The 20691-nt window shown below is 38.8% G+C and overlaps 1 protein-coding gene across 1 annotated transcript in view; it reads left to right on the forward strand.

The window, feature by feature from the left end:
* The window catches only part of SWAP70 (switching B cell complex subunit SWAP70), an 85568-nt gene that overhangs the window by 39316 nt on the left and 25561 nt on the right, over positions 1 to 20691 (forward strand). The window contains exon 3 of the mRNA XM_082626814.1: positions 1708 to 1881. Within this exon, the coding sequence (XP_082482940.1) occupies positions 1708 to 1881 (174 nt within the window). The remainder of the gene's footprint in view (positions 1 to 1707; positions 1882 to 20691) is intronic.

The raw sequence follows: 20691 nt of genomic DNA on the forward strand, positions 1-20691 counted from the left end.
GTGCCCCATGCAGTGGTCATTTGTCATTTTTTCATCTGACCAGTATCAACTCTTTTCTTATGTCTGGGAAATTCCACAGTGTCTTGGTGGAGGACAGGACCTATCTCACATCTCAGATATTGAAAAGTTTGGATCCTCATTTTCCCTGCTCCCTGGCAGCTAGGGCATAGGAATGTGACCTGGTGGGACTTTGAATCTGCATTGAGGGACACGGAGGATCAAGGACTGGGTCAGTGGCAACAGTGATGGCCTCATGTTATATTGGCAGTCGTGTCTCCACCCGCTGGTACCATGAGTAGTTTCAATTGTAGTTATGACTGCCTAGCCTAGATTGGTAACGGCTTAGTTTCAGAGTCTGGATTTTTCAGCCCTTGTGTTGGATCTTTGAGGTTACCCATTGCTTTTCCAATAAATTCCTTATCTGTTTAAAGGAACTCAAGATCATTTCTCTTATTTGCACTTATAAAGAGCCTTGACTCATACCGCCCTCTAGTACCAAGTGCCCCATTCACATTAACCTTCCTGCAGTTCTTCCAAACTAACCATGGTTGTTTCTGCCTCTGGACTTTCTCACATTCTGTTCTACCTGGAACACTCTTTACCTCATTCTCAAATTGTTTTGACTCTTGGTGGTCCTTTAGGACTCAGCTCTGTTATGTCACTTTTTCTGCAAATCTTCCCCCAGTTCTTAAGATTGGGTTAGCTCCTCAGTGTTCCCACAGAATCCTCTGCTTACCTCTATAGAATACTTATCACACTATATTGTAATTGCCTTGACATCCCTTGGAGACATGGGCTAGTAGTATATTCAGTATCTTTGCATTGTCTCTGGCAGATAATAATTACTATCTAAATTTTATCTGTTGAATGAGCGAAAAACTATTGAATTATATACTGTGTTATGTTAAAATTTGTCTATTTGCATGTCTGTTTTTCCTAATAAACTGTGACTATTCTAAGAGCAGCGGCCAAGTTCTTCTTCACCTTTATATCCTTAATTTGTAGCATAGTATTTGTCTCATAGTAGACGCTGGGAGAATGTTGAATGCATAACTGAATGACTGAGTGGCAGAGCTGTCTTTTTAGAATTTCAGTTCAACAATTTTTCCCAAGAGAAAGTATCTTCTTTGACCATATAAGTAAAGATGAGATATCTGCATGTAGCTCATACTGAGTAATTGACATTCTCAACTTCTCTGTATCAGGATTGGTAATCTGTTTAGAAGATAATGTTTATACATGAAAAAAAAACTATTTGACAAGCCAGTATTTTATGTGCCGACTGAGTGATATGGGCAGATGTTGCTTCAGTGTCAGGCTCAATATAACATTCTTTTTTTTTTCCTTAATATTTATTTATTTTGGCTGTGCCGGGTCTTAGTTGTGGCTCGTGGGATCTTCGTTGTGGCATGTTTAGTTGCGGCCTGCGTGTGGGATCTAGTTCCCTGACCAGGGATCGAACCTGGGCCCCTTGCATTGGGAGCACAGAGTGTTACCCACTGGACCACCAGGGAAGTCCCTCAATATAACATTCTTAATTGAGTCTTTGAAAGTGTGGTACCTAAGCATCTACTTAGGAAATGGTTATTGGTTAATTGGATTGATTAAAATAGAAGCCTGTAGTAGGCTTTGTCTTTCTGTTTTACTTGGTTTACATGCTGCTTATTTTGGCCTGGTTCATTGGAATTTTTCCTCGTTCCTTTTTAGGTCCAAGACAACTTTGACAAGATTGAATTCAATAGGATGTGTTGGACCCTCTGTGTCAAAAAAAACCTCGCAAAGAGTCTCCTGCTCATTACAGAAGATGATGCATTTAAAGTATGGGTTATTTTCAACTTTTTATCTGAGGACAAGTACCCACTAATTATTGTGCCAGAAGAGGTAAGTGTGGCTCTGGGAAGCTTTACAGGGCCATCTTAGCATTTAATAGATCTAACTTGGAAGTGTTTGTGTTATTTCAGTGTAGATATGGAAGGAGATCCTGTACTAGTGTTTTTGGATCAGAGGCAAAAAAGCTTGGATCCAAAAAAGTCCAAAACTTAGTGATTTAGGGTCATGCAGTAACCATGGAGATTTGCACACAGGGTGGGACTCTTCCTCTCTAAACTGCTATAATTATAGACAAATCCATCCTCATGTTCAGAGAGTCTTTATTCAGTACAAGTCACAACATAATTTTCTGTCTACTTACATATTGGCAAAACCATAAGAAATGGCTGAGTGATGCTATATGGGAAACACATAGGATCCAGAATGTTGTTCTCAAGGCTGATTTATGTGAGGAAATAACTATTCTTGTTTCAAAGTCAAGGATGGAGACTTTTTTAAGACCATACTTTCTAAAGTAAATGAAAAAGGACATTTGCTTGTTTTGTTCTGGGTTATTTTCCCTGAGCTTCCAAGGGGCGGGGGGATGGGGGGGGCGCAGGGGGAATACAGGAGTAAGGATTCTGTGCTCTCTTACTGCCCTAAAAAATGATCCATGTAATACATGCTTATTACAGTAGTAAATTTAGAAAAGACTAATAATATTCAGATTAATCAACTGTAGTCCTCCCCTTAAAAAAAGTCATTTGTAATCCCCTAACCTTGGACAAATGATTTAACCTCTTGAGTTTTAATTTCCTCATCTATAAAATGGGGCTCATAAAAATGTTTATTCTAAGGGTTGTGAGGCTCTGTATTTGAAGGACTTAGTTCAGTAAGTGAAATAAGTCAGAGAAGGAGGAATACTGTATGATTTTATGCATATATGGAATATAAACAAACAAGCAAAATAATCGAACAAACCAAACCAAACAAAAACATGTAGATACAGGGAACAGAACAATGGCTACCAGAGGGGAAGTAGGGGTGGGAAGGGTGAAAGGGATAAAGAGGGTCAACTTTTTGGAAACTAAGTTTTTGGTGGTGAGCACACTATAGTGCATGTAGAATTAGAAATACAGTGTTGTATACATGAAACTTATATAATGTTATGAACCAATGTTACCTCAATAAAAAATCTAAAATTAAAAAAAATAATTAAATCGCGACTAGGGGGAAAAAATAAATGACTTAGCTCAGTGCATGGCACGTGATATGTACTCAGTAAATGTTAGCTCCTATGACTAATGTTATTGCGTACATTTTTGCACACTAGTCTGCTTATTTCTGTAGGATAAATTTCCAGCAGTGGAATTCTAAGTCCTAAGAAATGCACACTTTCAGGGTATGAGACGAACGAAGCAGAATTGCCCTTCAGAAAGGCTGTACCACTTATATACCTACCAGTAGTGATTGAGGGTGCCCATTATTACCCATCCTGCCAGCATGAGTCTAGTCTGTGATTTATTTGTATGATTCATGTTCGTGTTAGGAAAATCTGTTTAAAAGTTCACACTGCCATATTTTATTTCAAGTCAGCAAGGATTTATCGACTGACAACAGTAAATGAGGCAATAAGAGGAATACAAAGTGAAAAAGATGACTTCCTGCCTTCAAGGAATATGCAGTCTGCTCAAGGAAGAGAAAAAAATCAAGTGTAATTCAAAGCAAAATAAACTACCTGTTATAAGAGAGATGCAAATGCCATGCAAATACAGAGAAGGGAAAGATTTATTCCAGCTTGAGGGAGGTCGGGGATCAGGGAAGGCTTTTTAAGAGAGGCAGTATAATGTAGTGGTTAAAAGCAGGGTCTTAAACTTTTTCAGTAAAGGGCCAGACAGAAAATATTTGAGGTTTTGTGGGCTTCCTGGGCCATATTGTCTCTGTTATAGCTACTCAACTCTGCTGTTAATAGCATGAAAGCAGCCACAAGACAATATGTTCCTGTGCTTTAATAAAACTTTTACTTATGGATGTTGAAATTTGAGTTTCATATAATTTTAATGGACCATGAAATATTATTATTCTTTTGATTTTACCCCCTCCAACTGCTGAAAAATGTAAAAACCATTCTTGGAGCAAGTGTGTATAAAAACAGGCTGAGAGCCAGATTTGGCAGCTGGGGTAGATTTGACTCATGGGCTGTAATTTGGTGTTCCTTGGTTAAGAGCAGGAGTCTGGAGTCAGATTTCTTGGATTTGAATTCTGGCTTCAACACTGCTCACTAGCTGTGTGACCTTGGGCAATTTACTTCATTAGTTTTTGCTGCAGTTTCCTCAACTGTAAAATAAGGCTAATGCTAGTATCTGTCTCCTAACTGCTCTTGTGAATATCAAATGAGAAGGCTGCTTGGCCCTTAGAAAGCGCTCATTAAGTGTTACCTATTATATTTAGTGGGAAAGTAGCATTTATGCTGGGCCTTAAAAGACGGAAGAATTTTGACTAATGGAGAAGGCAGAGGAGGAGAAGACTTCCGGTTGGAGGGAACAGTGGGCAAGGTTATATGAGGCAGGAAAGGAAAGGAAGGGCGTGTCGGAGATGAGTGAGGTATCCAGCTTGACTGAATTGCCAGTCTTTGAAACAGCTGGATTGACTGATTTAAGCCAAAAAGGGAATTTTAAAAAGGATGTTGGGTAGCTTACAGAATGGCTATGATGGCTGAAAAACCAGGTGTGGAGGCTATGCAGTGAGAAACCACAGGGAAAATGCGTGTTGTACTTGTACCATGGAACACCTCTGGCCCTGCACACTGGGTGCTGTCCAGGAACTCAAATCTTCCTGCAAGTAACTGTTCTTGCTACCATGAGAGTTTTCTGTGCCTATTTCTCAATCACAGGCAGGGCATGATGCATCTAATTGTTATGACCTAGGTCACATGCCATGAGCTAGCTGCAAAGGAGGCCTGGAAAGTGTCCAGTTGTGTTTTTAGCTTCCATATTGGGAATTCCCCAGACATAAGAAGGGGGTTAGGTGCTGGGCAGTCAAAAAGAATGACACATGCCCTTTCTAACTAGAACGTGATGGCTGTACAGAGATAGAGACTAGTTTCAGGTTTGGGCGACTAGGAGGTAATATAGTATACTTGCTTAAAGCATGGTCTTTCAAATCAGACTGCCTGGTTTAAATCCATACTTGACCACTTTTTTTTTTTTTTTTTTTTTTTTTTTGCACTACGCAGGCCTCTCACTGTCGTGGCCTCTCCCATTGCGGAGCACAGGCTCCGGACGCGCAGGCTCAGCGGCCATGGCTCACGGGCCCAGCCGCTCTGCGGCATGTGGGATATTCCTGGACCGGGGCACGAACCCGTGTCCCCTGCATCGGCAGGCGGACTCTCAACCACTGCACCACCAGGGAAGCCCTGACCACTTTTTAGTTCTGTGACTGTGAACAGATTACTTAATCTCCCTGTTTGGGTTTCCCCATCTGGAAAATGGGGATCACTACTTCCTTCACTGGACTCTTGTGAGGACTGATAGTTGATGTATATGAAGCATTTAACTTAATGTCTGGCTCCATGATAAATGCTCACTAAATTGTGTGTGTGTGTGTGTGTGTGTATGAATGAATGACAGGGTGGTGAACAAATTGGGGATATGATGTATGATGATGGGTTTGGTACATTTGGCATTTTGAGTGGATCATCCTTGTGGAGCTGTCCTGTTTGAACTGAAAGAGTACGTTTAGAGCTGTGAGAGGCCAGGGCTGGAGACAGAGACAGGGAAGCCATGGGAGTAGGTTAGATCAGGGAGGAAGAGACAATAGTGGGAGAAGCGAGGGCTGAAGACAGAACCTTGGGCCCATTTCTGTAGCAGGAGGAGGTAAAGATTTGGTAAAGGAAGCAGAATTGGATAGTCTGTGAGGTTGGTGGAGAACTGGAAGAGTGTTGAGTCATGGGTGCCAAAGAAAGAAAAAGTTCTAAGAAGCAGAAAAGTAGCTCCTAGCATTAGATTCTATAGAAAAATTAGAGGATAATGAGCGAGAAGTTGCCCTTGGATTTAACAATTAGGTGGTCATTGGTAAGCAAGGAGAAGGCAGTTTCACTGTAGCGGTGGGGACAATTTCTTAGTGCTTAATAATAATAATAATGTAATTGTGCATGTATGTGAAAGGGGAAATAAAAAATAAAACATGCTGGGCTTCCCTGGTGGTGCAGTGGTTGAGAGTCCGCCTGCCAACGCAGGGGACACAGGTTCGTGCCCCGGGCTGGGAGGATCCCACATGCCGCAGAGTGGCTGGGTCCGTGAGCCATGGCCGCTGAGCCTGCGCGTCCGGAGCCTGTGCTCCGCAATGGGAGAGGCCACAACAGTGAGAGGCCTGCGTATCGACAAAAAAATAAATAAATAAAATAAAATAAAATAAAATAAAACATGCTATGGAATTTTTGTCCAGAAAAATTTTCTTAATACGGAAACATATAGAAGGGACTAGAATGTTGATAGATGTAGAAAAAGATATTCTAATGGTATTTTTAAAACTTAGCTGCTGCTTAGGGAGAGTGGGAGGGAGACGCAAGAGGGAGGGAATATGGGATTATATGTATACATATAGCTGATTCCCTTTGTTATACAGCAGAAACTAACACAACATTGTAAAGCAATTATATTCCAATAAAGATGTTAAAAAAAAACTATATTACAACAGTGACTATAAGGAAATCTTTCAAAAAAAAAAAAAAAACCTAGCTGCTGCTTGGAACAATTGTGCTAATAAATCTCCAGGATTGTTTTTTAAGACATTTTGTAGTTATACTTAGTGTTGTAAATTTATTTGCATTTTCTTTAGAACTGGAGATGGGGTGGGTCTCTTACCCGTGATCTTTAGATCCCTAAAATATTCACAGTGGACTTGAAAGTGGCTTTGTCCTGATTTCAGAATTAGAAATTAGGTTGTAAGGAGATTTACCATATTCCTCAAAGCAGTTCTTACTTGATGTGGAGGACTTGTCATTAGCTTTAGATTATCACTGAGTCACAGGCTGTGGAGGGAGCCAGTCAGCATCAGCTTCCTGACTGCTCTGCCTATGACACTCAAAAGATTTATGCTCGGGACTTCCCTGGTGGCGCAGTGGTTAAGAATCCGCCTACCAAGGCAGGGGGCACGGGTTCGAGCCCTGGTGCGGGAAGATCCCACATGCCGCGGAGCAACGAAGCCCGTGCCCCACGACTACTGAGCCTGCGCTCTAGAGCCCACATGCCACAACTACTGAAGCCCGCGCACCTAGAGCCTGTGCGCCACAAGAGAAGCCACCGCAATGAGAAGCCCGTGCACCGCAACGAAGAGTAGCCCCTGCTTGCCGCAACTAAAGAAAGCCCGCACGCAGCAACGAAAACCCAACGCAGCCAAAAATAAATAAATAAATTTATTTATTTAAAAAAAAAAAAGATTTCTGCTCTAGGTGGCCCGAAAAAATGGGACCTACATAAGACTTGATGTGGGCCATGACTTTATTTTTATGCACCCAGAGCCCAGCCAAGACTTCACTGCTTGCTTGCCTTCCTCTTTGCAGGCTGACGGGAATGTCTTCGTCCTCTCTTAAACAAGTTAATCTTATTTGAGAAGGGAATGGCCTCTTTTTGACTTGTCAGGATAGTCAAGTAGTATACCTTGTCATGTCATTGTTTGGACTTAACTGTGTTGTTTTGGTGTCCTTAGCTCCCTCAGCATTCTTCTAATCAGAAGTAGAAATAGAGTTAGTTTTACAGATTATTCCTCTGTGGTCAGGAGTACTTGTGGGGGGAAAGAAGGGATCGTTAATACAGATTTCAGTGGAACTGCTTTGTCTGGCTGCTGAACTGGCCTCCTAAGGTTTAACGTACGGCCTTGTATTTACTGGGCTCCTAGCACATCTCCTGGCCTTTGCCAAGCGCTGCAAAGTCAAGGTTTCACAGTTGATGAGAAACAGTAGAGTCATGTCTTAAGGTGCCCATTCTCTGTTAGAGTTTGTTTCCTTCCTAAGTACTTTAATAGCGTTAAAAAAACTATATTTTGAATGAGTTTTAGATTTACAGATTTTAATAAAATTAAGTATGAAAATGTACATTTAAGAATAAAATTTGAAGTATAATGTCTTAATTTGTCATGAATGAGTTTGATTTGTATTATTACAAACAGTTTTTAGGCTTTATAAATTTAAAGTAATTTTTATGTTTCCAATAAGTCATTGACCATAATGATGGTTTGCATTTTAAGTCCAAAATATTTTTAAGTTAAGATTTAATTCTCCAGCTTCGATTAATACTATATGAGATATAAGTAACAGTGGTAGTTACATGAATAACATAAGTGGGGTAAGTTTGCTTTTGACTCAGTTTCCCATCACCCAGAATATCAATCAATATCAAGAATACTGAATAAATTAAGTGAAAGTGACTTAGTACCAAAAGTCAAGAAATTGCATGTCCTCATTTGAGATGGTTCTATAATTTTTGTCAAATGATATTCCTGGAAATGTGTGTCTGTAAAGTATAGTTTTTACATTAGTATTCATTTCCCACAGAGCCAAGAACAAAACAGGATGTTTGTCACTTACTTGGAAGAATTGCCTTCTTGCAAGTAAATATTAAACCTGAAATAGTTTTAAGAGATCCTTTATTAAGAAATAAAATCTGAATTGTTATTAAGTTAATAAAGGCCCTCTTCAATGATTACAGGGGAACAACTTCTAACAAATAAACTTTGGAGCCAGAGGCCTCAGAAATCACATGCAGCTTGAAAGTTTATTCTTTGTTATTTTTGGTGCAACTTGCCTTGGGAGGAGGAAGTAAGCTGCTTCCTGAAACTGAATGAGCTCTTAGAATTGGTGCAGTCCACTCAGACTAACACGGCAGTACGTGATTTATTATTTAGTATCATTGAATAGTTACTGAGAATGGGAATGTTTGTCTCTCCTTGGCCCAATATAATGAACGAAGAGGTCCTTAAGATATTTGGTTATGATAAGTATATGACTGTATTGAAAGCCAATAGGAAATGAATCTAGATTAGTTGCCTGGAACAGTCACTGGGAATGCAGAGCAGAAGCTCGGTGCTGATGACAAACTCTGGAGGGTTGGGGGAGGACACCTTCAGAAAGGTTCAGGATGAATCTGGGAAGCTGCTTCTAGAGCTGAGTTTGCTGCTAACAGGAAACAATGTTAAAGACATTCCAATATACATGAGGAATTGAAGCTCAGAGCACGAGGGGCACGGGTTCATTCACAGTGGTAGGTGAGGAAAAGCTAAAGCTGTTTCCTGACTTATGCCCACTTTTTGTTATCCTGTCCGTGCATGTGGCGACACCCATGGCCTCACTACTAAAACTTCTAGTAGTGCCTGTACAACCTTTATCCCAAGTTGTGATCAGGCAGCATGGGCCCTCGTTTTGCTGCCTTAGGGAGATTGAATTTCTGTGCATGATAACACCTCTAAGTTATTTTACTTTGGTCAGTTATTTATATAATTGACTTTTTCTCTCTTGTGTCTTATTGCCTTTAAGCTTTTTTCCTTCTTCTCTTTTCTGTCCTGTTCTCTCCTTCCCTTTTCCCTTTCTTTTCTGCTTAATAATTTTCTTTTTCTCTTTTCCACTGCCTATCCCTATTACTTCTGTTTAAAACCAAGAAAATCATATCTGATAAGCTAAAGAGCAGATGATACATCTTCAGCAAGAGAAAGGAAAGACCTAAGTGTGTTTTTCTCCAGCAAGTAAACATTTGTTGAATACCTACTGTATGCTAGATTTAGGGTATTAGATAATCTGCATACAAGAGGAGCTTATAATATCTCATCAAATTACAATAGAACTCTTGATATTTTTTGACCTTGTGATATTTTGCGAATGTATATTTCTTTGCAAACATGTTTTTCCTATTGTTGGCATTCTTTTTCTGTTAAAGTATGTTATTTCACAAACGACATTATAATCAAGTTGTTGGAAGTGCAAAGAAGAGAAAGAAAAAATTAATTCACAATCCTATCTGTAACAAATTAGGCTCTAATATTTTGCTCTAGTATTTTTCAAAATATTTATATAACCTTTGTGCAGTGGAGATCATGGGTAAATTTAATTTTGCATTCTTCCTCACTTAATATTATTTCATAAATGCTTTCTTAAATGTAATTTTATTTTATTTTTTCTGTTTTTTAAAAATTTAATTTATTTTTTATACAACAGGTTCTTATTAGTTATCTATTTTATACATATTAGTGTATACATGTCAATCCCAATCTCCCAGTTAATCCCCCCCCACCCCCCCACTTTCCCCCCTTGGTGTCCATGTGTTTGTCCTCTACATCTGTGTTTCTGTTTCTGCCTTGCAAACTGGTTCATCTGTACCATTTTTCCAGATTCCACATATATGCGTTAATATACGATATTTGTTTTTCTCTTTCTGACTTACTTCTCTCTGTAGGACAGTCTCTAGGTCCGTCCACGTCTCTACAAGTGACCCAATTTCGTTCCTTTTTATGGCTGAGTAATATTCCATTGTATATATGTACCACATCTTCTTTACCCATTTGTCTGTGAATGGGCATTTAGGTTGCTTCCATGACCTGGCTATTGTAAATAGTGCTGCAATGAACATTGGGGTGCATGTGTCTTTTTTGTTTGTTTGTTTATTGAAACAGAAAGTCACAAAAATTATAATCATCCTCATCAGTTCACTCAGTCCCATGTAATTAATTTTTTTTTCATCTTGATCTTTTGTTAGCACTTTTATGAATTCATCAGTTTTCCATTAGAGTTCTGAAAATGCTTATTAATTCAGTTCAGCAGTATAGTCAGTTACCAGAAACCTGTACTTCTCAGAGTCTTTTAAATGAATTCCTTGAAGATGAAACCCTTTTATAGGAACAAATTTGCAAAAGCATCAGAGTACACCCAGAACTGTCTGTAAATGACAAAAGATTTAAAAATGACCACGGTTAAAGATTTGATGAAAGTTCATAATAATGCAATTGACAAGGAAATTTAGTTATTTCTGAGATATACATTTTAAAGTAATAACTAGAATTATGACTTATAACATTATACCAGAACATATAAGATTTTTAGAAATTTCATGTAATGTCTGAAACATTTATATTAACATACTTCCATACAAATAACCCAAAAAAAGTTTTGTATTAGTTGTTTTGTTTTTTTTTTATACTGCAAGTTCTTATTAGTCATCAATTTTATACACATCAGTGTATATATGTCAATCCCAATCACCCAATTCAGCACACCACCATCCCCACCCCACTGCAGTTTTCCCCCCTTGGTGTCCATACGTCTGTTCTCTACATCTGTGTCTCAACTTCTGCCCTGCAAACTGGCTCATCTGTAACATTTTTCTAGGTTTCACATACATGCGTTAATATACGATATTTGTTTTTCTCTTTCTGACTTACTTCACTCTGTATGACAGTCTCTAGACCTGTCCATGTCTCAACAAATGACTCAATTTCGTTCCTTTTTATGGCTGAGTAATATTCCATTGTACATATGTGCCACATCTTCTTTATCCATTCATCTGTTGATGGGCATTTAGGTTGCTTCGATGACCTGGCTATTGTAAATAGTGCTGCAATGAACATTGGGGTGCATGTGTCTTTTAGAATTACGGTTTTCTCTGGGTATATACCCAGTAGTGGGATTGCTGGATCATATGGTAATTCTATTTTTAGTTTTTTAAGGAACCTCCGTACTGTTTTCCATAGTGGCTGTATCAATTTACATTCCCAACAACAGTTCAAGAGGGTTCCGTTTTCTCCACACCCTCTCCAGCATTTGTTGTTTGTATTTTCTGATGATGCCCATTCTAACTGGTGTAAGGTGATACCTCATTGTAGTTTTGATTTGCATTTCTCTAATAATTAGCGATGTTGAGCAGCTTTTCTGCCCATTTTTGGATTGGGTTGTTTGTTTCTTTAATATTGAGCTGCATGAGCTGTTTATATATTTTGGAGAATAATCCTTTGTCTGTTGATTCGTTTGCAAATATTTTCTCCCATTCTGAGGGTTGTCTTTTCGTCTTGTTTATAGTTTCCTTTGCTGTGCAAAAGCTTTTAAGTTTCATTAGGTCCCATTTGTTTATTTTTGTTTTTATTTCCATTAATCTAGGAGGTAGATCAAAAAAGATCTTGCTGTGATTTATGTCAAAGAATGTCCTTCCTATGTTTTCCTCTAAGAGTTTTATAGTGTCTGGTCTTACATTTGGGTCTAGAATCCATTTTGAGTTTATTTTTGTGTATGGTGTTAGGGAGTGTTCTAATTTCATTCTTTTACATGTAGCCGTCCAATTTTCCCAGCACCACTTATTGAAGAGACTGTCTTTTCTCCATTGTATATACTTGCCTCCTTTGTCACAGATTAGTTGACCATGGGTGCGTGGGTTTATCTCTGGGCTTTCTATCTTTTTCCATTGATCTATGTTTCTGTTTTTGGGCCAGTACCATATTGTCTTGATTACTATAGCTTTGTAGTATAGTCTGAAGTCAGGGAGTCTGATTCCTCCAGCTCCTTTTTTTCCCCTCAAGACTGCTTTGACTATTCGGGGTCTTTTATGTCTCCATACAAATTTTAAAATGAATTTTCTAGTTCCATGAAAAATGCCATTGGTAATTTGATAGGGATTGCATTGAATCTGTAGATTGCTTTGGGTAGTATAGTCATTTTCATAATATTGATTCTTCCAATCCAAGAACATGATATATCTCTCCATCTGTTGGTATCATCTTTAATTTTTTTCATCAGTGTCTTATAGTTTTCTGAGTACAGGTCTTTTGTCTCCCTAGGTAGGTTTATTCGTACATATTTTATTCTTTTTGTTGCAATGGTAAATCGGAATGTTTCCATAATTTCTCTTTCAGATTTTTCATCATTAGCATATAGGAATGCAAGAGATTTCTGTGCATTAATTTTGTATCCTGCAACTTTACCAAATTCATTGATTAGCTCTAGTAGTTTTCTGGTGGCATTTTTAGGATTCTCTATGTATAGTATCATGTCATCTGCAAACAGTGAGAGTTTTACTTCTTCTTTTCCAATTTGTATTCCTTTTATTTCTTTTTCTTCTCTGATTGCCGAGGCTAGGACTTCCAAAACTATGTTGAGTAATAGTGGTGAGAGTGGATATCCTTGTCTTGTTCCTGATCTTAGAGGAAATGCTTTCAGTTTTTCACCATTGAGAATGATGTTTGCTGTGGGTTTGTCATATATGGCCTTTATTATGTTGAGGTAGGTTTCCTCTATGCCCACTTTCTGTAGAGTTTTTATCATAAATGGGTGTTGAATTTTGTCAAAAGCTTTTTCTGCATCTATTGAGATGATCATATGGTTTTTATTCTTCAGTTTGTTAATATGGTGTATCTCATTGATTGATTTGCGTATATTGAAGAATCCTTGTATCCCTGGGATAAATCCCACTTGATCGTGGTGTATGATCCTTTTAATATGCTGTTGGATTCTGTTTGCTAGTATTTTGTTGAGGATTTTTGCATCGATACTCATCAGTGATATTGGTCTGTAATTTTCTTTTTTTGTAGTATCTCTGTCTGGTTTTGGTATTAGGGTGATGGTGGCCTCATAGAATGAGTTTGGGAGTGTTCCTTCCTCTGCAAATTTTTGGAAGAGTTTGAGAAGGATGGGTGTTAACTCTTCTCTGAATGTTTGATAGAATTCACCTGTGAAGTCATCTGGTCCTGGACTTTTGTTTGTTGAAAGAATTCTTTTTTTTTTTTTTTTTTTTGTGGTACGCGGGCCTCTCACTGTTGTGGCCTCTCCCCTTGCGGAGCACAGGCTCCAGATGCACAGGATCAGCAGCCATGGCTCACGGGCCCAGCTGCTCCGTGGCATGTGGGACCTTCCCGGACCATGGCACGAACCCGTGTCCCCTGCGTCGGCAGGCGGACTCTCAACCACTGTGCCACCAGGGAATCCCTGTTGGAAGATTTTTAATCACAGTTTCAATTTCATTACTTGTGATTGGTCTGTTCGTATTTTCTGTTTCTTCCTGGTTCAGTCTTGGAAGGTGGTACCTTTCTAAGAATTTGTCCATTTCTTTCAGGTTGTCCATTTTATTGGCATAGAGTTGCTTGTAGTAGTCTCTTAGGATGCTTTGTAATTCTGCGGTGTCTGTTGTAACTTCTCCTTTTTCATTTCTAATTTTATTGATTTGAGTCCTCTCCCTCTTTTTCTTGATGAGTCTGGCTAATGGTTTATCAATTTTGTTTATCTTCTCGAAGAGCCAGCTTTTACTTTTATTGATCTTTGCTATTGTTTTCTTTGTTTCTATTTCATTTATTTCTGATCTGATCTTTATGGTTTCTTTCCTTCTGCTAACTTTGGGTTTTGTTTGTTCTTCTTTCTCTAGTTCCTTTAGGTGTAAGGTTAGGTTGTTTACTTGAGATTTTTCTTGTTTCTTGAGGTAGGCTTGTATAGCTATAAACTTTCCTCTTAAAACTGCTTTTGCTGCATCCCATAGGTTTTGGATCATCATGTTTTCATTATCATTTGTCTCTAGGTATTTTTTGATTTCCTCTTTGATTTCTTCAGTTATCTTTTGGTTCTTTAGTAACGTATTGCTAGCCTGCATGTGTTTGTGTTTTTTACTTTTTTTTCCCTGTAATTGATTTCTAATCTCATAACGTTGTGGTCAGAAAAGATGATTGATATGATTCAGTTTTCATAAATTTACTGAGGCTTGTTTTGTGACCCACGATGTGATCTATCCTGGAGAATGTTCCGTGTGCACTTGAGAAGAAAGTGTAATCTGCTGTTTTTGGATGGAATGTCCTATAAATATCAATTAAATCTATCTGGTCTACTGTGTCATTTAAAACTTCTGTTTCCTTATTTATTTTCATTTTGGATGATCTGTCCATTGGTGTAAGTGAGGTGTTAAAGTCCCCCACTGTTATTGTGTTACTGTCGATTTCCTCTTTTATAGCTGTTAGCAGTTGCCTTATGTATTGAGGTGCTCCTATGTTGGGTGCATATATATTTATAATTGTTATATCTTCTTCTTGGATTGATCCCTTGATCATTATGTAGTGTCCTTTCTTGTCTCTTGTAACATCTTTATTTTAAAATCTATTTTATCTGATATGAGTATAACTACTCCAGCTTTCTTTTCATTTCCATTTGCATGGAATATCTTTTTCCATCCCTGCACTTTCAGTCTGTATGTGTCCCTAGGTCTGAAGTGGGTCTCTTGTAGACAGCATATACATGGGTATTGTTTTTGTATCCATTCAGCAAGCCTGTGTCTTTCTGTTGGAGCATTTAATCCATTCACGTTTAAGGTAATTATCGATATGTATATTCCTATAACCATTTTCTTAATTGTTTTGGGTTTGTTTTTGTAGGTCGTTTTCTTCTCTTGTGTTTCCCACTTAGAGAAGTTCCTTTAGCATTTGTTGTAGAGCTGGTTTGGTGGTGCATTTGCTTGTCTGTAAAGCTTTTGATTTCTCCATCAAATCTGAATGAGATCCTTGCCGGGTAGAGTAATCTTGATTATAGGTTCTTCCCTTTCATCATTTTAAGTATATCACACCACTCCCTTCTGGCTTGTAGAGTTTCTGCTGAGAAATCAGCTGTTACCCTTATGGGAGTTCCCTTGTATGTTATTTGTCGTTTTTCCCTTGCTGCTTTCAGTAATTTTTCTTTGTCTTTAATTTTTGCTAATTTGATTACTATGTGTCTCGATGTGTTTCTCCTTGGGTTTATCCTGCCTGGGACTCTCTGTGCTTCCTGGACTTGGGTGGCTCTTTCCTTTCCCATGTTAGGGAAGTTTTCGACTATAATCTCTTCAAATATTTTCTCAGGTCCTCTCTCTCTCTCTTCTCCTTCTGGAACCCCTGTAATGTGAATGTTGTTGCGTTTAATGTTTTCCCAGAGGCTTAGGCTGTCTTCATTTGTTTTCATTCTTTTTTCTTTAGTCTGTTCCACAGCAGTGAATTCCACCATTCTGTCTTCCAGGTCACTTATCCGTTCTTCTGCCTCAGTTATTCTGCTATTGATTCCTTCTAGTGTAGTTTTCATTTCAGTTACTGTATTGTTCATCTCTGTTTGTTTGTTCTTTAATTCTTCTAGGTCTTTGTTAAACATTTCTTGCATCTTCTCGATCATTGCCTCCATTCTTTTTCTGAGGTCCTGGATCATCTTCACTATCATTATTCAGAATTCTTTTTCTGGAAGGTTGCCTTCAGTTAGTGTTTCTCTGGGGTTTTATCTTGTTCCTTCATCTGGTATATAGCCCTCTCCCTTTTCATCTTGTCTATCTTTCTGTGAGTGTGGTTTTTGTTCCACAGGCTGCAGGATTGTAGTTCTTCTTGCTTCTGCTGTCTGCCCTCTGATGGATGAGGCTATCTAAGAGGCTTGTTGGGAGTGACTGGTAGTGGGTAGAGCTGACTGTTGCTCTGGTGGGCAGAGCACAGTAAAAGTTTAATCCACTTGACTGTTGATGGGTGGGGCTGGCTTCCATCCCTGTTGGTTGTTTCGCCTGAGGCAACCCAACACTGGAGGCTGCCTGGGCTCTTTGGTGGGGCTAATGGTGGACTCTGGGAGGGCTCACGCCAAGAAGTACTTCCCAGAACTTCTGCTGCCAGTGTCCTTCTCCCCACGGTGAAACAGAGCCACCCCCCGCCTCTGCAGGAGACCCTCCACCACTAGCAGGTAGGTCTGGTTCAGTCTCCCCTGGGGTCACTCCTCCTTCCCCTGGGTCCTGATGTGCACACTACTTTGTGTGTGCCCTCCAAGAGTGGAGTCTCTGTTTCCCCCAGTCCTCTTGAAGTCCTGCAATCAGTTCCCACTAGGCTTCAAAGTCTAATTCTCTAGGAATTCCTCCTCCCGTTGCTGGACCCCCACGTTGGGAAGCCTGACATGGGGCTCAGAACCTTCACTCCAGTGGGTGGACTTCTGTGGTATAAGTGTTCTCCAGTCTGTGATTCACCCACCCACCAGTTATGGGATTTGATTTTACTGTGATTGTGCCCCTCCTACCATCTCATTGTGGCTTCTCCTTTGTCTTTGGATGTGGGGTATCTTTTTTGGTGAGTTCCAGCATCTTCCTGTCAATAACTGTCCAGCAGCTACTTGTGATTCCGGTGTTCTCGCAAGAGGGAGTGAGAGCATGTCCTTCTACTCCGCCATCTTGGTTCCTCCCTTCCCTGTGTCTTTTTAAATTATGGTTTTCCCTGGGTGTATGCCCAGGAGTGGGATTGCTGGGTCATACAGTAATTCTATTTTTAGTGTTTTAAGGAACCTCCATGTTGTTCTCCATAGTGGCTGTATCAATTTACATTCCCACCAACAGTGCAAGAGGGTTCCCTTTTCTCCACACCCTCTCCAGCATTTGCTGTTTGTAGATTTTCTGATGATGCCCATTCTAACCGGTGTGAGGTGATACCTCATTGTAGTTTTTGATTTGCATTTCTCTAATAATTAGTGATGTTGAGCAGCTTTTCATGTGTTTCTTGGCCATCTGTATGTCTTCTTTGGAGAAATGTCTGTTTAGGTCTTCTGCCCATTTTTTGATTGGGTTGTTTGTTTTTTTAATATATATATATATTTTTACAACTTTATTGAGTATAACTGCTTCACAATGGTGTGTTAGTTTCTGCTTTATAACAAAGTGAATCAGTTATACATATACATCTGTTCCCATATCCCTTCCCTCTTGCGTCTCCCTCCCTCCCAGCCTCCCTATCCCACCCCTCCAGGCGGTCACAAAGCACCGATCTGATCTCCCTGTGCTATGTGGCTGCTTCCCACTAGCTATCTACCTTACGTTTGAGAGTGTATATATGTCCATGCCTCTCTCTTACTTTGTCACAGCTTACCCTTCCTCCTCCCCATATCCTCAAGTCCATTCTCAAGTAGGTCTGTGTCTTTTTTCCTGTTTTACCCCTAGGTTCTTCATGACATATTTTTTTCTTAAATTCCACATATATGTGTTAGCATACGGTATTTGTCTTTCTCTTTCTGACTTACTTCACTGTGTATGACAGACTCTAGGTCTATCCACCTCATTACAAATAGCTCAATTTCGTTTCTTTTTATGGCTGAGTAATATTCCATTGTATATATGTGCCACATCTTCTTTATTCATTCATCCGAAGATGGACACTTAGGTTGTTTCCATGTCCAGGCTATTGTAAATAGAGCTGCAATGACCATTTTGGTACATGACTCTTTTTGAATTATGGTTTTCTCAGGGTATATGCCCAGTAGAGGGATTGCTGGGTCATATGGTAGTTCTATTTGTAGTTTTTTAAGGAACCTCCATACTGTTCTCCATAGTGGCTATATCAATTTACGTTCCCACCAACAGTGCAAGAGGGTTCCCTTTTCTCCACACCCTCTCCAGCATTTGCTGTTTGTAGATTTTCTGATGATGCCCATTCTAAGTGGTGTGAGGTGATACCTCATTGTAGCTTTTGATTTGCATTTCTCTAATAATTAGTGATGTTGAGCAGCTTTTCATGTGTTTCTTGGCCATCTGTATGTCTTCTTTAGAGAAATGTCTGTTTAGGTCTTCCACCCATTTTCTGATTGGGTTGTTTGTTTTTTTAATATTGAGCTGCATGAGCTGTTTATATATTTTGGAGATTAATCCTTTGTCTTTTGATTCGTTTGCAAATACTTTCTCCCATTCTGCGTGTTGTTTTTTCATCTTGTTTATAGTTTCCTTTGCTGTGCAAAAGCTTTTAAGTTTCATTAGGTCCCATTTGTTTATTTTTGGTTTTATTTCCATTACTCTAGGAGGTTGGTCAAAAAAGATCTTGCTGTGATTTATGTCAAAGAGTGTTCTTCCTGTGTTATCCTCTAAGAGTTTTATAGTGTCCAGTCATACATTTAGGTCTTTAATCCATTTTGAGTTTATTTTTGTGTATGTTGTTAGGGAATGTTCTAATTTCATTCTTTTACCTGTAGCTGTCCAGTTTTCCCAGCACCACTTATTGAAGAGACTGTCTTTTCTCCATTGTATATCCCTGCCTCCTTAGTCATAGATTAGTTGACCATAGGTGCCTGGGTTTATCTCTGGGCTTTCTATCCTGTTCCATTGATCTATATTTTTGTTTTGTGCCAGTACCATATTGTCTTGATTACTGTAGCTTTGTAGTATAGTCTGAAGTCAGGGAGTCTGATTCTTCCAGCTCTTTTTTTTTTCCCTCAAGACTGCTTTGGCTATTCAGGGTCTTTTGTGTCTCCATATAAATTTTAAGATTTTTTTTGTTCTAGTTCTGTAAAAAATGCCATTGGTAATTTGATAGGGATTGCATTGAATCTTAAGATTGCTTTGGGTAGTATAGTCATTTTCACAGTATTGATTCTTCCAGTTCAAGAACATGGTATATCTCTCCATCTGTTTGTGTCATCTTTGATTTCTTTCATCAATGTCTAATAGGTTTCTGAGTACAGGTCTTTTACCTCCTTAGGTAGGTTTATTCCTAGGTATTTTATTCTTTTTGTTGCAATGATGAATGGGATTGTTTTCTTAATTTCTCTTTCTGATCTTTCATTGTAAGTGTATAGGAATGCAAGAGATTTCTGTGCATTAATTTTGTATCCTGAAACTTTACTGCATTCATTGATTAGCTCTAGAAGTTTTCTGGTGGCATCTTTAGGATTCTCTATGTATAGTATCATGTCATCTGCACACAGTGACAGTTTTACTTCTTCTTTTCCAATTTGTATTCCTTTTATTTCTTTTTCTCCTCTGATTGCTGTGGCTAGGACTTCCAACACTATGTTGAATAATAGTGGTGAGAGTGGACATCCTTGTCTTGTTCCTGATCTTAGAGGAAATGCTTTCAGTTTTTCACCATTGAGAATGATGTTTGCTGTGGGTTTGGCCTTTATTGTGTTGAGGTAGTTTCTCTCTATGCCCACTTTCTGTAGAGTTTTTATCATAAATAGGTGTTGAATTTTGTCAAAAGCTTTTTCTGCATCTATTGAGATGATCATATGGCTTTTATTCTTCAATTTGTTAATATGGTGTATCACATTGATTGATTTGCGTATATTGAAGAATCCTTGCATCCCTGGGATAAATCCCACTTGATTGTGGTGTATGATCCTTTTAACGTGCTGTTGGATTCTGTTTGTTAGTATTTTGTTGAGGCTTTTTGCATCGATATTCATCAGTGATATTGGTCTGTAATTTTCTTTTTTTGTAGTATCTCTGTCTGGTTTTGGTATTAGGGTGATGGTGGCCTCATAGAATGAGTTTGGGAGTGTTCCTTCCTCTGCAAATTTTTGGAAGAGTTTGAGAAGGATGGGTGTTACCTCTTCTCTAAATGTTTGATAGAATTCACCTGTGAAGCCATCTGGTCCTGGACTTCTGTTTGTTGGAAGATTTTTCATCACAGTTTCGATTTCATTACTTGTGATTGGTCTGTTCATATTTTCTGTTTTTTCCTGGTTCAGTCTTGGAAGGTTATACCTTTCTAAGAATTTGTCCATTTCTTCCAGGTTGTGCATTTTATTGGCATAGAGTTGCTTATAGTAGCCTCTTAGGATGCTTTGTATTTCTGCGGTGTCTGTTGTAACTTCTCCTTTTTCATTTCTAATTTTATTGAGTTGTGTCCTCTCCCTCTTTTTCTTGATGAGTCTGGCTAATGGTTTATCAATTTTGTTTATCTTCTCAAAGAACCAGCTTTTAGTTTTATTGATCTTTGCTATTGTTTCTTTGTTTCTATTTCATTTATTTCTGATCTGATCTTTATGGTTTCTTTCCTTCTACTAACTTCGGGTTTTGTTTGTTCTTCTTTCTCTAGTTCCTTTAGTGTAAGGTTAGGTTGTTTATTTTAGATTTTTCTTGTTTCTTGAGGTAGAATTGTATTGCTGTAAAGTACTCTCTT

The sequence above is a fragment of the Mesoplodon mirus genome (assembly GCF_964341445.2).
Source record: "Mesoplodon mirus genome assembly, chromosome: 7".
Taxonomy (NCBI): Eukaryota; Metazoa; Chordata; class Mammalia; order Artiodactyla; family Ziphiidae; genus Mesoplodon; species Mesoplodon mirus.